This window comes from Cajanus cajan, chromosome 10, assembly GCF_000230855.2.
Source record: "Cajanus cajan strain Asha chromosome 10, NIPB_CcT2T_4, whole genome shotgun sequence".
NCBI classification, from domain to species: Eukaryota; Viridiplantae; Streptophyta; class Magnoliopsida; order Fabales; family Fabaceae; genus Cajanus; species Cajanus cajan.
This window is the reverse complement of record NC_138526.1, coordinates 18,816,741-18,832,588: the sequence shown is the minus strand read 5'-3', so window position 1 is coordinate 18,832,588 and position 15,848 is coordinate 18,816,741. Positions and strand designations below refer to the sequence as shown.

The 15,848-nt window shown below is 37.1% G+C and overlaps 1 protein-coding gene across 1 annotated transcript; it reads right to left on the bottom strand.

The window, feature by feature from the left end:
* Positions 1–2,701: 2,701 nt before the first annotated feature.
* On the bottom strand, positions 2,702–3,769 carry LOC109791193 (transcription factor bHLH148; the record flags this gene model as incomplete). Its single annotated transcript, XM_083064706.1, has 1 exon — positions 2,702–3,769. A coding segment is annotated over one exon (816 nt), but the record flags the coding sequence as incomplete, so codon positions are not given.
* Between the last annotated feature and the right edge of the window lie 12,079 nt (positions 3,770–15,848).

Below are 15,848 nucleotides of genomic sequence, written 5' to 3'. Positions count from 1 at the left end.
ATTTGGGTCCACAAATGTTAGCGTTTGAGGTTTTGGAATACCTCTTTTTTTGCATGTGATTGCACTTGGGCTTAAAATACCCATGCTTCCCATAAGTAGGATATGTAGATGTACTTAATTTGTTTTCTGATTCGAAATCAACATATCCTAATCTAGACTTATCATTTCTACTCTTAAAGTATTTTAAAAGATGTTCAAGATTCTTAGTTCCTAGGGTGAACTTTGATAAATCTGATTTTAATGATTAATTCTCTTTGTTTAGAAATTTTGCTTCTTCAAGACCTTTTTCTGATTCTTTCAATAATTTTACATTTTCATTTTTGAGTAAAAGATTTTCTTCAAGTAGTTCAGAAATTCTTTTCTTCTATTCTCTATATGCTATAGAGATCTTTGCTGAATCAATTAGAAGTTCATTATATGCATGCTGAAGATCTTTGAAGTCAGATTCACTAACCGCTTCAACCTCGGATTCTGTCGATGAGTCTGTGTCTGCCATGAGACATATGTTCTCTTGTTCATCATCTTCAGATGATGTCGTGTCTATATCTTCCGAGGTAGCCATCATGGCCTTCTTCTTCCTGTAGAGAGTTGTCTTCTTATTTTCTTTCTCCTTTTCTTTTTCTAATTCTGGACATTCCATTTTCTAATGTCCTGGTTTCTTGCATTCAAAGCACAGTGGTTGTGCCTTGTCTCTTAGGGTTTTGTTGATTTTTCTCCAACGTAACCCTCCCTTCTTCTTCATCATGGCATTGATCTTTCTTGACAAGAAGGATATCTCATCGTCTAAGTCACATGTATCTTCACCACAACTTTTATTAGATGCTTCTTCTACTTTTATTGCTTTAGAAGCTGATGGTGTAGATTTTGTCTTTTGCACACTTAGTGCAATAGACTTGTTTTCTTCCAGCGTCGTCTTGTTGTAGTTCTAGCTCATGAACTTTGAATAGTCCTATGAGTTCCTCAAGCAAGAGCTTTTCAAGATTTTTGGACGCTCTTAACGTCGTGACCTGTGGTCTCCACTTCCTGGGCAGACAGCGAAGTAATTTGTCAATATGATCAAAGTTATCATAAGTTCTACCTAGAAAAAAGAGTTCATTAATAATAGTTTGAAATCTTTCAAACATAGTTTGGATAAATTCATTCTCTTCCATCTCGAAGAGTTCATATTTACGGACCAACAAGCTTAACTTGTTGTGTTTTACCTAGCTCCAGGGATCCCTCATAGGTTAGAGCTAGGGTATCCCACATTTGTTTAGCACTCTTGAAGCTGTGCACCTTGGTGTATTCTTCCTCAGTCAGGGCACACATGAGTGCATTTTGGGCTTTAGAGTTCAGCATGAATCTTTGTTTTTGTCCATTATTCCAGCGTGCCTTGGGTATCTCCCTGCCAACCTCGTCGAGCGAAATGTAGTCTCCCTGTGCTAAGACCTCCCACATGTCTATATGACATGCATCAAAGAATGCAATCATTCTTTATTTCCAATAGTCATAGTTGGTTTCTTTGAAGAGAGGTGGGCGGTTCACTGCCTATCTATCATTTTCCATTGATCATTCCCTGTAGTGTTAGATGCTCAACCCTAGGGGTCAAGCTCTGATACCAATCGAGGTTAGCAGAAAACACACAGTAGGGGTGTTGAATGTGTGTGAATGAAGGAGTTTGAAAAATGTTTCGCAAAAAGACTAGTTTTCGTCTAATGAGAATATCACTTTGAACACTTAACGTTGTGCATGGTTGGCAAAAAAAAAAAACTTTTCAATCTGATGGTTTATCTTCTGATTGAGGAAGAGATTTCTTCTTAGTAAAAATGTTTCTCTAAGTAATAAATTGAGCAAATGTATTTTTCGTCTAAGAGAGGTTACTGTGAAAAGGATTTAATTAGTGGATGAAGTTTTCAATGATATAGTAGTTAAATAAAATTTTGTCTGAAAGAAAATAAAGAGTGCACAAGTTTTTTAAACTGGTTCACTCGACCTGAGGTATGTCCAGTCTCCTTCAACCGAAAGGTTCCACTAATCACAAAGGATTACAAGTATTCTTAACCACTTCTAGTTCGTCAACTTCACTCGTCGATGCTAGTATTCTTAACCACTCCTAGTTAGTCAACTTCTCGTCAATGCTAGAGTGTGTATATGACTCTCGCAGAGAGGATGGGGAAATTTTTACACTCACTAAGAAAAACTATCTTAGTTTTTACACAGATATACAAGTCTGAATAAGAGGAGATGTAAGCCTGTTTTGAAGCTTTCTTTTGCTTATTGCTCGTTACTTCTCTTCTCAAGTCTTGATATTTATAGCCTTGTGATAAATCTTCCCCTTGTTTGAATTTGAATGTGTCTGTTGAGGCCGAGCTTCCCGTTGGTGCAGATAGCAGTTCGTTCATGGCTACACAGATCTTTTTCATTTAATGCGTTTGATCTTGCATTAAATGTTTGCTTGCTGAATCTGTGTTACGTGAAGTCCTTTGCATAATTTGTTCCTTTTTGTTTTTGACTTCAAACATGACCTAGGTATGCCTGTCCTTTTTTCATCATTTTAGCTACGGAGGCGTTTCCTTTTTTTGAAAAGTATATGTACTTGCCCTGACACACGCAACTTTGACTTATGGATTTGTGCTCTTCTATTTTTCTTCTTTCATATCACATTCTTGATGACTTCGTGTACTCTTCTTGTGAATATGGATGATATGTGATATTCCTCATTGTGAATAGTGGACTTCAAACGCATTTCAATATACTTCATCTGCGTTTGGAAATTTAAGTCTTCGTCTAAGAGATAGACTTTGACTTTTCCTTTTTTCTAGTCAGCAATCACTACAAAAAAAAAATAAATAGTAGAGGTTATTTTGCTGAGGTTTTAAAACCCTCCTTAAATTATTAAAATCTGCCATTTTTTTGTTTAATTTGTAGAGGTTTATAACCTCCTCTAATTAAAATATTATTTTAATTTCTACTTTTAATTATTAAAATTTGCCATTCTAAACCCTAAAAGACACACTTCCCTTTCAACACCGTCAACCTCCAACCACACCCAAAACCCTTTCATTGCCAGAGAACCGCTGAAGACAGTGTTGCCGTGGGAGAGGAAGAGCAAGCGGTCCAAGAGGCTTAAGATGCTTCTGCTCTGAGCGATTCTCTGGATGCAGCGGTAGCGGCGGGGCGCAGAGGAGGAAGAGCCTAAGAGTAAGTCAGCGAGAGCTGCCATGGCTCGAACCTGCATCTCGAGCGCGGGTATGTAATCGATTGCTTCTTCGAGAATCACGGGAAGCGGTTCTTTCCGGCAACCGGGGACCAAGCGGCTCAGGAACCTAACTTTCCGTTGGATGGCGGGGAGGGTTTTGGCCTTGAGGCGGAGGACGCCGAAGCGGGGCTTCTTGGGGTGGGCCGGCCCAACCACTTTGTGCCTCTTGTGGCTCTGTTTCCTGAACTTGAGCTTGAGGCGGTGGGTCAAGATGGCACGGCTCCAACGAGTCCTCCCCCGGGCGGCGACGGTGAGCACCCTGTCGGCGGCCTCACGGACGGCCTTTCCGCGACGGGGCGCGTCGCCTGAGATGTTGACTCTGCGTAGGGCTTGGTGGAGCTTGGTGGAGTAGAGGTGCTGCTGCGCGTGGGATTTCCATTTGGTGGGGGTGGGGGTGGGGGTGGGGGTGGGGGTAAGGGTGGGGGTAGGGGTGTGTTTGGTTGGAGATTTCTTCTTCTTCTTGGTCCTGTGCGAGTCACGATGCCGATGGAGACGCGGCGCCGTTCGCCGCCGGAGACGTCGCGGTGGCCTTCGTCACCGATGACGGTGGAGGCAGCGAAGCGGAGGCCAAGCTGGTCGATGAGGGCGTGGACGCGGGCTTTTTTCTTGGACATGGAGAGGGAGCGGGAGAGGTGGAACTCAGCGGCGAAGGTGAGGGTTTCTTCGACGGTGAGCATGGAGATGACTTTGAGGAGGCTGGACTCGAGAGCGTCGCCGTTCAGCGTGAGGGACCCTTTCTGGCTGTCTTTGGAGATGCGCCCCGCGAGTGCGTCAATGAGCGTGGACTTGCCGGAGCCGCTGGCTTGGATTTCAGTTTGGTTTTGGTGTAGATTGAATATTGACTAATAATACATGATGGGTGTTTTGAGCAAGTTGAAAAATGGGCTGAGAGGTGTAAAGAATTGTTCTTTCATGATTCATAGGACAATCTGGGATTAATTTCAGTATTTGGTTACATGTTTTTCCTGTTCTTCAGTGGGGTCAAAACCTCTACAAAAAAAACCTCCGCAAAATACTATTGATACCGGAGGTTTTTAAAAACCCCGCTAATTTCTTGTGGCGAATGTAACTGCTGAGGTTTTTGAAAACCTCTGCAATTTATTTTGCGGAGGGTAAAAACCTCCACTAAACACAGAAGTAACCTCCGTTATTTAGCACATTTGTTGTAGTGAATGCAGATGGAATGCTTTTAATTTCATCTAGGATGCTTCGTCTTAGATTATCCATCATCTGATATTGTGAACTTCGTCTAATTGACCATTAGGCTCCAACTTAGGTCCTGCTCTTGACTTAGCCTTGTTTCGCACTTTCTTCTGATACTTCAAGACTTCGTCTGTTGGTATGCTCTGACTTGTTTCAAGCTTAGTTTGTTTTGACCATGGTATATGTAATGACATATACTTCATTTTTCAGTCTTGTTCCTATATTTATCTGAAACACTGACATACATGTTAGAAATAACAATATGTATTATATTTGTCTTGTTCAAAATCTTACTAGGAAATGCTTCATCTGACTTAACAATTGGAGTATGAGTATGTTTTATAAGTTGTTATTTTTTCTCTTATTTTATCGATGTGGAATTTTTTTGTAACCCAACAATTAACTCATATATCTTTCCAGGTATCTCATTATTTTTAGAGAGTGATCAGTATGGAGACAAGTAGGACATGTTAGTTAATTATGAATTGCATCATCACGTTGATTTTCACCAGTGGGATTTGTTGCCTCCTTTTGTTTCGGAAGCTTTCTTTTGTAATCTTTATATATGGATTACCAAGATACCATCTTATGGCTAGATTCTATTTTATTTCATGAGTTTTTGTTTATTCTTCCATATTTGTGTGTCTCTCTTTCTTCTTACCTATTTAATAATTTTGGGTGTTGTTGGTGTAAAAAAAATATTTCTGGGTGTTTGATAGGCTTTAAAGTGCCAACACACCCTATAGTGATGTCATGCATGCCTAGAATTTGTTAAGTCAGACGAAGCTCATTTGCAATTCCCATCGAGGTTTTGAATATTACAAATATAATACGTATTTTTATTGCTGACATGTGTATTAGTGTTTCAGATAAATGACAATAAGTTCAGGAAAAAGGAAGGGCAAGAATGATCAAGCATAATCGAGTTGGACAAGACATCAAACGATGGCATAAGTTAGTATCAAGACTAAGGTTAATTAAGGTCTAATCAAAATACAAGATAAGACGAATCTATCAGCTGAAGCATGAGGAATCAGATGTAAGAGCGAAACAAGCACTGTATGAGTCTAAGTCAAGCATGGAACGAAAGTTGGACAAACATCAACATGAAGTGATGAAAACATCAGATAGAACCAAACAAACTAGGACACGAAGTTATCACTCTCAAGACCAGATGAAGAATCTTGTATACAAACATAGTCAGAAAGTAATGAAACATATCTAAAGTCCACTAGTTACATCGAGTGAAATCAGAAAAGAAACACAAAAGGACGTCAAACCAGAATAGAAAAAAGAAGAAAAATAGGCAAGTGTGGAGTTACAAGTCAAAGTTACGTATGTCAGAAAAATGACACTTACTTTTTAGACAAAGACAGCGACCGCAGCAGTTAAACTGATGAGACAAGTACAAATATGCCTAGATTATGATTGAAGTCAGAAATTGGAGTAATCAACTACACAAAAGGATTTCACATATACCAGCAAACATTTAATGTAGGATCAAATGCATTAAATGAACAGATTTACATAGCCATGAACAAGCCTTCATCTACAACGACATGAAGCTACGCTCCAACGAGAAAATTTGAATTCAAACAATGGGCAGATTTATCAAATGGCTATAAGTATCAAGGCAAAGAAAAAGAAGTAGTAGAATAAAGAAGTGGAGAAAATGTGCAATAAGAAAAAGAAAGTAAAAGAGTATCAACTACATTTCTTCTCAAAAAGCATTTCCTGTATATCTGTGTAAAAACTAAGATAGCTTATCTTAGTGAGTGTTGCTAATAGTCTATTCTCTTTATGAGAGTAAACAAACACTTAGACATTTATTCCTGTAAAACTAAGGTTACGCACCTTAGAGAGTGGAGAAACTATCCTATCCTCTATGTGAGAGTTCAAAACACACTCAACACCTTCACTTGTTGTAAAGCCTGACGAGGCTAGTAGAAAGAATACTTGTGAACCAGAAGTGGTTTGAGAATACTAAAACTAGTGAGTAAAGCTAGCGGGCCAGAAGTGGTCAATAATACTTGGAGAACCAGAAGTGGTTAAAGAATACTAGCGTCGACAAGAGAGGTTGACGAGCCAAAAGTGGTTGAGAATACTTGTAATACTGAGTAATTAGTGGAACCCTTCGGTTGAAGGAAACTAGATGTAGTTTAGATTGAGTGAACCAGTATAAACATCTGTGCATACCTTCTCCTATACTCACTTCATTTTCATCCATTTTCTTTTCAACAAACTATTAGACGAAAACACAACTGCCTATCTTGTTTGAGAAACAATTCCTTTTATTGGACGATAAAATATTTCAAACGGAAAACAAACTCATCAAACTTGTTTCTTAAAGTAGAAAATCTGTTTTGTTAGACAAGTCTTCTTTACAAGCCTGCACAAGTTTTCAACCGTGATTGAACACTCTATTCATTTTAAGAGAAAAATAGCATTGCAAAGAAACTTTCAAAAATCTACCTTCGAACATGCACACACACATTCAACCCCTCCTTTTGTGTGTATTTCCGTTAACTTCAGTTGGTATCAGAGCTTGACCCCTAAGGTTGAGCATCTAACACTACAGGGGTAACGATCATGGAAAACGAAGGACAAGCCATGAACCACCCACCCCTCTTCAGAGGGACAAAATATGGCTACTAGAAACAAAGAATGATTGCATTCTTTGATGCATGTCATATAGACATGTGGGACGTCGTTGAGCAAGGAAACTACATTTCACTAGATCAAGCTGGCAATGAGATACCCAAAGCACAATGGAGTGAAGAGCAAAAGCAAAGATTTGTTCTGAACTCCAAAGCATGCAACGCACTCATGTGCGCTCTGTCTAAGAAAGAATACACTAAAGTTCACAGCTTTAGAAGTGCCAAACAGATGTGGGACACCCTAGCTCTAACCTACAAGGGGTCTCTAGAGGTAAAGCGCAACAAGCTAAGCTTGTTGGCACGTAAGTATGAACTATTTGAGATGGAAGAAAGTGAATCTATTCAAACTATGTTTGGAAGATTCCAAACCATTGTTAATGAACTTTCCTTTCTAGGTAGAACTTATGATAACTTTGATCATATTGAAAAATTACTTTGAAGTTTACCTAGGAAATGGAGACCACAGGTTACTGCTTTGAGAGCGTCCACGAATCTAGGAAAGCTCTCCCTAGAGGAACTCATTGGACTACTTGAGGTTTATGAGTTAGAGTTGCAACAAGACGACACTGGGAGAAAACAAAAGTCTATTGCACTAAATGTGCAGAAGACAAAATCTACATCCTCCTCCTCAAAAGCTCTAAAGGCAGATGATATGTCTGATGAAAGCTACAGTGAAGGGACCTGCGATATAGCGATGAAATATCTTTCCTATCAAGAAAAATTCATTCAATATTGAAGAAAAAGGGAGGACTACGATGGAGGAAATACAGAAGAACTCCTAAGGAAAGGGCACTGCCATTATGATATGAGTGTAATAAACCTGGACATTACAAAATAGAATGTCCAGAACTCAAAAAAGAAAAAGAAAAAGAAAAGGATAAGAAGAAGAAGTTGATCCCATACAAAAATAAGAAAGCCATGATGGCCACCTGGGAGGACCTCGACACAACATCATCTGAGGATGACAAAGAAGCAAATATCTGTCTCATGGCAGACACAGACTCATCATCAAAATCTGATATTGAGGAGGTAACTGAATCTGACTTTAAAATTCTTCAGCATGCATACAATCAACTTTTATCTGATTCAGCAAAAATATCTACTGCATATACAGATCAAAATAGAAGAATTTTGGAACTACTTGAAGAAAACCGTTTACTGAAAAATAAAAATGCAAAACTCTTAGAAGAGACAGAAAAAGGTTTTTCAACTTCAGAAGAAGTAATCAAGCTTAACAAAGAGATTGATCTATTGAAATCAGACCTACCAAAATTCACACTAGGAACCAAAAATCTTGAGCATCTTTTAAAACACTCCAGGAGTGGGAAAGATAGATCAGGACTAGGATATGTTAACTCTAAATTAGAAATTAAAACAAGAACATACACATCTTCTTCGCATGGAAAGAACGAAAATTTTACGTCCAAGTGCAGTCACATGCACAAGAAGAGGGATTCCAAAGCCTCCAATACTAACATTCATGGACCCAAATCCATTTGGGTACCAAAGACTGAAATAGTGCCTATTACAGATTTGTTCAATAAAAACAAAAAGTGTCCAGTCATGGTACCTGGATAGTGGTTGCTCGCGATACATGACGAACGAAAGGTCTATGTTCCTAGACCTTAAGTCCAAGAAAGGAGGGCAAGTCACATTTGGAGGAGGAAAAAAAGGACATATCATGGGGATAGGTAAAATAGGTATCAACTCCTCTATTTCCATTGATAATGTTCTATATGTTAAGGATTAACGCATAATCTACTGAGCATAAGTCAATTGTGTGATAGTGGTTATGAGGTATCCATCAACAAAAATAAATGTACTGTGAGTCAACCTGATTCATCCTTATTATTTACAACTAGCAGATGCAACAACTTGTATAAAATAATGCTTAACGAACTAGAAAATGAAAATGTTGATTGTCTAGTTTCATATGAAAATTAGTGGATCTGGCACAAGAAACTTGGTCATGCAAGCTAGAGATTAATCTCAAAGCTGAAAAAGCATAACCTCGTAAAAGGACTACCAAATCTTGTACATCAGACGAACAATGTAAGAAGTATGTCAAAAGGGGAAACAAATTAAAGTTCATTTCAAAGTAAAAATCATGTTCCACCTCAAGACCTCTTGAATTGCTCCACATAAACTTATTCAGTCCCATCAGGACAACATCTATAAGTGGTAAAAGATATGGATTGGTTATTGTGGATGACTACACCAGATGGACATGGGTGTTGTTCATAACTCACATGGATGAGTCTTTTAAGGTATTCCATGTATTCTGTAAAAGAGTTCAAAATGAAAAAGGAATATCAACTGTTTCTATCTGAAGTGATCATGGGGAAGAATTTGAAAATGATCAATTTCAAGAATATTGTGAAGAAAATGGAATTAAACACAATCTCTCAACACCTAGAACTCCACAGCAAAATGGGGTTGTAGAAAGAAAGAATCGCTCGTTACAAGAAATGGCAAGAACTTTAATAAAAGATTTCCCCACCCCAAACATTTCTGGGCAGAAGCAGTTAATACTTCATGCTATATTCAAAACAGAATATATATTAGGTCCTTATTGAAAAAGACTCTATATGAATTATGGAAGCACTAATGCAAAAATTAGTTTTAAAATCGGAGTTTTAAGATCGGTTAAAAGGTAACCGATCTTAAAAGTCACGCGGTGGCAATTTTGTAAATAACGTGAACACTTTTAAGATCGGTTAAATTTTAAATGATCTTAAAAGTACTTTTAAGATCGGTTATTTTATGACCGATCTTAAATGGTATGTCTGACACAACTTTTAAGATCGGTTACAAAAGAACCGATCTTAAAAGTTGTATCAGACATAACTTTTAAGATCGGTCATTAAATGAACGATCTTAAAAGTACTTTTAAAATCGCATTTTATGACCATTTTTTAAAATGCTACTTTTAAAATCAGTTATTTAAGAACCAATTTTAAAAGTGCTATGTTTAAAATCGGTTATTTAAGAACCAATTTTGTATGTACATACATAATCGGTTCTTAAATAATCGATTTTAAAAGTATTGTCAGAAACCTTTTACATTTCCCTCCATTATCATTCTCTTTAATCTTTCCCTCCATTCCCTTTTTACTCTCTTGCACTCTCATTTTCTAAAGTCTCCCACAAGGTAAATTTCGTTTTCATTTTCGTTTTCATCTACTCATTCTCCTCTCATGTCTCTTTTTGTCTTCTCATGTCTCTATTTTCATTGTAGGTTCATTTTGGGTAAATTTTGAAACTGGAACGGCCCGTTCTGCAAGGAGAATGGCCCATTCTGGATGGGTTTTAACTCATGCAAAACTATGCTAGAACGACCCGTTCTAAACTATAACTTTAGGCCTTTTTAACAACCTGGAATGACCCATTCCAGTTTTATTTTTTCAAACCCAAGACTTTTAAGATCGGTTATAAAATAACCAATCTTAAAAGTTAACTGTTAAAATTGGCTCTTTTAAAATCGGTTACGGAACCAATTTTAAAAGTTGAAAATAACCGATTTTAAAAGCTTTTTTTCCACTAGTGAAGGGACGAGCACCCAACATATCATATTTTCATCCATTTGGATGCAAATGCTTTATTTTGAATACCAAAGACAATTTAGGAAAATTTGACTCAAAAACCGACGAGGGTATCCTACTTGGATATTCTAAAAGGTCAAGAGCCTATAGGGTATTCAATAACAAAACCAAAACTATTGAAGAAGGCATTCATGTTAAATTTTATGAAAACAAGCCTGATAAAGAAATATTAGAGCTAGGCAATTTCTTTGAAAACATGTAGGTGAACAATGATCAGACGAAGAAGCCTGAGTCTGAAGAAACAGCGACTCAACAGGACGAAAGAGAGGAAAGAGAAGTAGTCAATCGCAACTGGTAGATGAAAGCTCACCACCTACAAGAACAAATCATTAGAGAAGAAAAGGATGCAGTAAGAACTAGAAGTTCGTTCAAAACATAAGCACAAATTGCACTGCTATCCCAAGTTGAACCAAGAACCACGGACAAAGCCTTGTCAGACGAAAGTTGTGTTCAGGCCATGTAGGAAGAACTAAGCCAATTCCAGAAAAATGACATCTAGAAACTTGTTCCAATGCTTGAGGACAGGACGATCAGAGGAACAAAATGGGTGTACAAAAATAAATTGGACGAATCAGGGAATGTGGTAAGGAACAAAGCAAGGTTAGTTGCAAAAGGGTACTCTCAGTAGGAAGGTATAGATTTTACTGAAACTTTTGCACCTGTTGCTAGAATAGAAGCCATTAGAATCTTACTTGCTTTTGCTGCATGTACTGGCATGAAATTATACCAGATGGATGTTAAAAGTCCATTTTTAAATGGAACAATCTCAAAAGAAGTTTACGTAAGTCAACCTCCTGGTTTCGAAAATGAACTATTATCATCTCATGTTTTCAAACTAAAAAAATCCTTGTATGGATTAAACCAAGCACCACGTGCATGGTATGAAAAATTAAGTTCATTTCTAACAAATAATAATTTTATAAGAGGAAAAATTGACAGCACTTTGTTTAGAAAAGAAATAAAGGATGATTTCATAATAGTTCAAATCTACGTAGAGGACATAATTTTTGGTGCTACTAATGAAAATCTATGCCAAGAGTTTTCCAAGCTTATGCAGGATGGATTTGAAATAAGCATGATGGGAGAACTGAAGTTCTTTCTAGGACTTCAAATCATCCAATCATAATAAGGAATCAAAATACATCAGATGAAATATACAAAAGAATTATTGCAAAAGTTTAAGATGGAAGATGCAAAACAAATGAAGACATCAATGCATCCCTCAACTACTTTTGGTTTGGATGAAGAATCACCAGACGTTGATAGCACGATGTACCGAGGAATGGTTGGTTTTCTCTTGTACCTAACAACATCAAGACCCGACATCATGTTCAGCGTCTGCGTCTGTGCTAGGTTCCAAGTACGACCTAAGGAGGTACACTTACAAGCGGTTAAAAGAATTTTAAGATATCTCAAAGGAACACCTAACCTAGGCATTAACTTCTATAAAAGCCAGAATTTTTCTTTTCTAGGATATTGTGATGTAGGTTATGCAGGAGACAAATGGGAAAGAAAAAGCACTAGTAGAGGATGTCATTTCCTTGGTTTCATGGACTAGCAAGAGGAAAAGCACGATTGCCTTATCAACCTGTGAAGTTGAGTATGTTGTCGCAGGGGAGTGTCTTACGCAATTACTTTGGATCAAACACCAGCTAGAAGACTACGACATTTATGAGAGTAGTATTCCTGTACTCTATGATAACACTACTGCAATTAACATCTCTAAAAATCCTGTTTTGTATTCTAGGACCAAGCATATAGAAATTAAACATCATTTCATTAGAGATCATGTGCAAAAAGGAACATTTGAACTAATTCATTGCATTCCAGGCCAATAAAAAACTCAACTTGTGCTTTTGGGCCCTTTAAGGTCCTGTCTTCTTGTTGGCATGCTTCGGGAGCTCCTTCCCTTCATAACAGAGGTCCATGTCCTTGTTTGTATGCCCCCGGACGAAATTGGGTGTTGTAGACCCCTAAAATTGTCCGGGTCGGAAATAAAGCTTGAAGACTCTTGAAGACTGAAGGAAAGTCAGCCAGAAGGACTCATGGAAGGCCCTAGGAGGATTCTCTGTAGGTCTAGAGGTCTTATAATAGCTCAAAATAAGGAAGTGGAGGGAATAAAGCCCAATACGGCCTCCCAAAAGTTCAGTACGGCCGTATTGAACATTTTGAACTACAATACGGCCGCACTGAACTCAATACGGCCGTATTGAAGTTTCTGAACTTCAATACAGCCGCACTGAACTCAATACGGCCGTATTGAAGTTTCTGAACTTCAATACAGCTGCACTGAACTCAATACGGCCGTATTGAAGTTTCTGAACTTCAATACAGCCGCACTGAACTCAATACGGCCGTATTGTAGTTCAAAACTTCAATACGGACCGTATTGACTCCAGGGCCCGTATTGCGCCTGTTCCCTATAAATAAGACGTCATTTGTGTTGAAGATTGAAGAATCTACATCTGGAAGATGTTCCCTAGAAGTTTTAGTTTTGATGTTTTGCTCATGTTGCTTTTTATTTTAAGCCTATGTCAAAAGGATAATGTATTATTTGTTTAAAAGATTAGGCTTGTATGTGTTTGTTTGTTATGTGTTAAAAATTAGTAATTAACATGAAGGTGAAAATATCATAATACTCATTTTTCTTATTTCATTCATTGTTGAGAACATGAAGTATTAATTTACTGAGTGTTTGAGACTTTAAATGAAAACTTGAAAACATCAGAAATTTTCTGAGTTAAGGAATAGATTACCTGAACTGGTAATAGATTACCTGACTCATGTTGAAAAACTGATTGATACTGGAATAATCGATTACCATGTGTGGTAATAGATTACCAAACTGATTCTGATGATTTCAAGAGGAAAAAGGATCGTGTTAATCGATTACCTCTTTAAAGTAATCGATTACCTCTGTTCCAAATGTGAGTTTTGTGTTATTTTGGCATCGTGTTAATCGATTACCATGTTAGGTAATAGATTAAAACAGGAGCTGAAACAATTAGTTCAGTTATTCTAACTCGTGGTAATAGATTACCATCACAGGTAATAGATTATCTCCGTTATGAATATAACTGAAATAACTGTTTCCTTGCACATGAAAATTATCTTTAAATAAGATTAAAACTGAAGCTTTTAAAAGAGAATTTTCACACACGGAAAGAAGAGAAATACTTACACGAACAAGAGAGACTTTTTTTTTTTAATACACATTACTGCAAAAGAGAAAAAGATTTTCTGAAAAAGAAAGAAAGAACATATCTGCTGAAAATCAACTTTTGGAAAAAGAAGTGTGCAAGATCAATTCAAGAAGATGAAGTTCATATAGAAAATTCATTCTAAACTGGTTTACATTGTTGAAGATCATATCTACACGAACAGGTGTACTCGTTTCTGATCTTTTGTTATTGTTTGAATGGTTTTAACTCTTGAGATTAGAGAATCTCTGGAAGAGTTGTGTAAAGAGAAATCTTGAGATAGGTTTTTCTCAAGTAGGATATTGTGGGATCAATATTCTTGGGTTATATGTTTCTTGTGGAGTCAAGAAATGGTTTGTTAATCTTGTAGGTGTCAAGATTTGCTTGTTAAATTCATTGATTGGATATTGCTTGTGCAGGGTGCATGTAAAGAATATCAATAGTGGATTTGACTGGATTTAGAGGTGTATCTAAATCTGAAACTGGATGTAGGCCTTTGGATGGCTGAACCAGTATATATCTTGGTGCATGATTTTCTTAACTCTTACACTCTTTACATTCTGTATAAGTTTCATGATTAATGTTGTATGAAGAAAAACATTATCTGCAGAAACTGAACTTTAAAGATTCTTGGTAATTGATAAATTCAATTTTTACATATCTTGTTATTCAAATCTTGTTGGATAAGCTGTGCATTTATAACTCTGAATTACCTTTTTTGTTTAAAGGTTTGTTTTAAATCAAGATTTGTTTGGTAAAGATTTAGAAAGCAAAGAAGAAAAGGAAAAATAACATAGAATCTATTCAACCCCCCCTTCTAGATTCTAACCGTAGGGACCAACAATTGGTACCAGAGCTGTATCTTGTAAAACATTCAAGACTAGATCTTTAGAAAGGTTAGATGGCTGGTAATCAATTACCGTTTGCTGAAGGTGCTTCTATAAACAGACCCCCATTGTTTTGTGGAGATAACTATCCCTTTTGGAAAGTTAGAATGAAAATTTTCATGGAATCTGTTCATAGAAATATTTGGCAGGCTGTAATCACAGATTACAAAATACCCACTAAGATAGAGGGAGGAAAAGAAATTGAGAAACCATATGATAGCTGGGATCAAAGTGAAATTAGAAGAGCAGAGAATGATGCAAAAGCTTTAAATATCATACATTCTGCACTAAATTCTGATGAATTTTTTAGAATTTCAGCTTGTTCTACAGCAAAGGAAGCTTGGGATTTAATCCAAGTAACACATGAAGGAACTCCAGAAGTGAGAAGAGCTAGAAAGAACACACTCATTCAGGAATATGAAACCTTCAGAATGAATCAAGGTGAAACTGTCATGGATATGCAAAAGAGGTTCATTCACATAATAAATCACCTAAAAGGATTAGGGAAAGACTTCGTGGAAGAAGAAGTAAATGTCAAAATCCTGAAGTCACTAAACAGAAGATGGCAACCAACTGTCACAGCAATTACAGAGTCAAAGAACTTAGCTCAGATGACAAGTGCTGAGTTATTTGGAAAGCTAAGAGAATATGAGATGGATCTGTCAAGGATTGCTGATGAAGAACAAAAAGATAAAAAGGCAAAAGGTCTGGCCTTAAAGGTAAAAGAATCCTCAAGTGATGAAGAGGATAGCAGCAATGAAAGTTCTGAACAAGAAGAATTAAATCTAATGGTGAAGAATTTCAGAAAATTCATGAGAAGGAAGAACAACAATAATAGATTCTCCAGTCAGAAGAAATCCTTCAAGAAGAATGAAAACTCATCTCCAAAGTTCAAATGTTTTGAATGTGGAAAAGCTGGACACATGAGAGCTGACTGTCCAAGCCTGAAAAAGAATGAGGAGACGAAACAAAAGTTCAGATCAAAGAAAAAGAAAGCATACATAGCATGGGAAGATAATGCCTCAACAACTTCAAGTGATAGTGATGAGGATCAGGAAGCA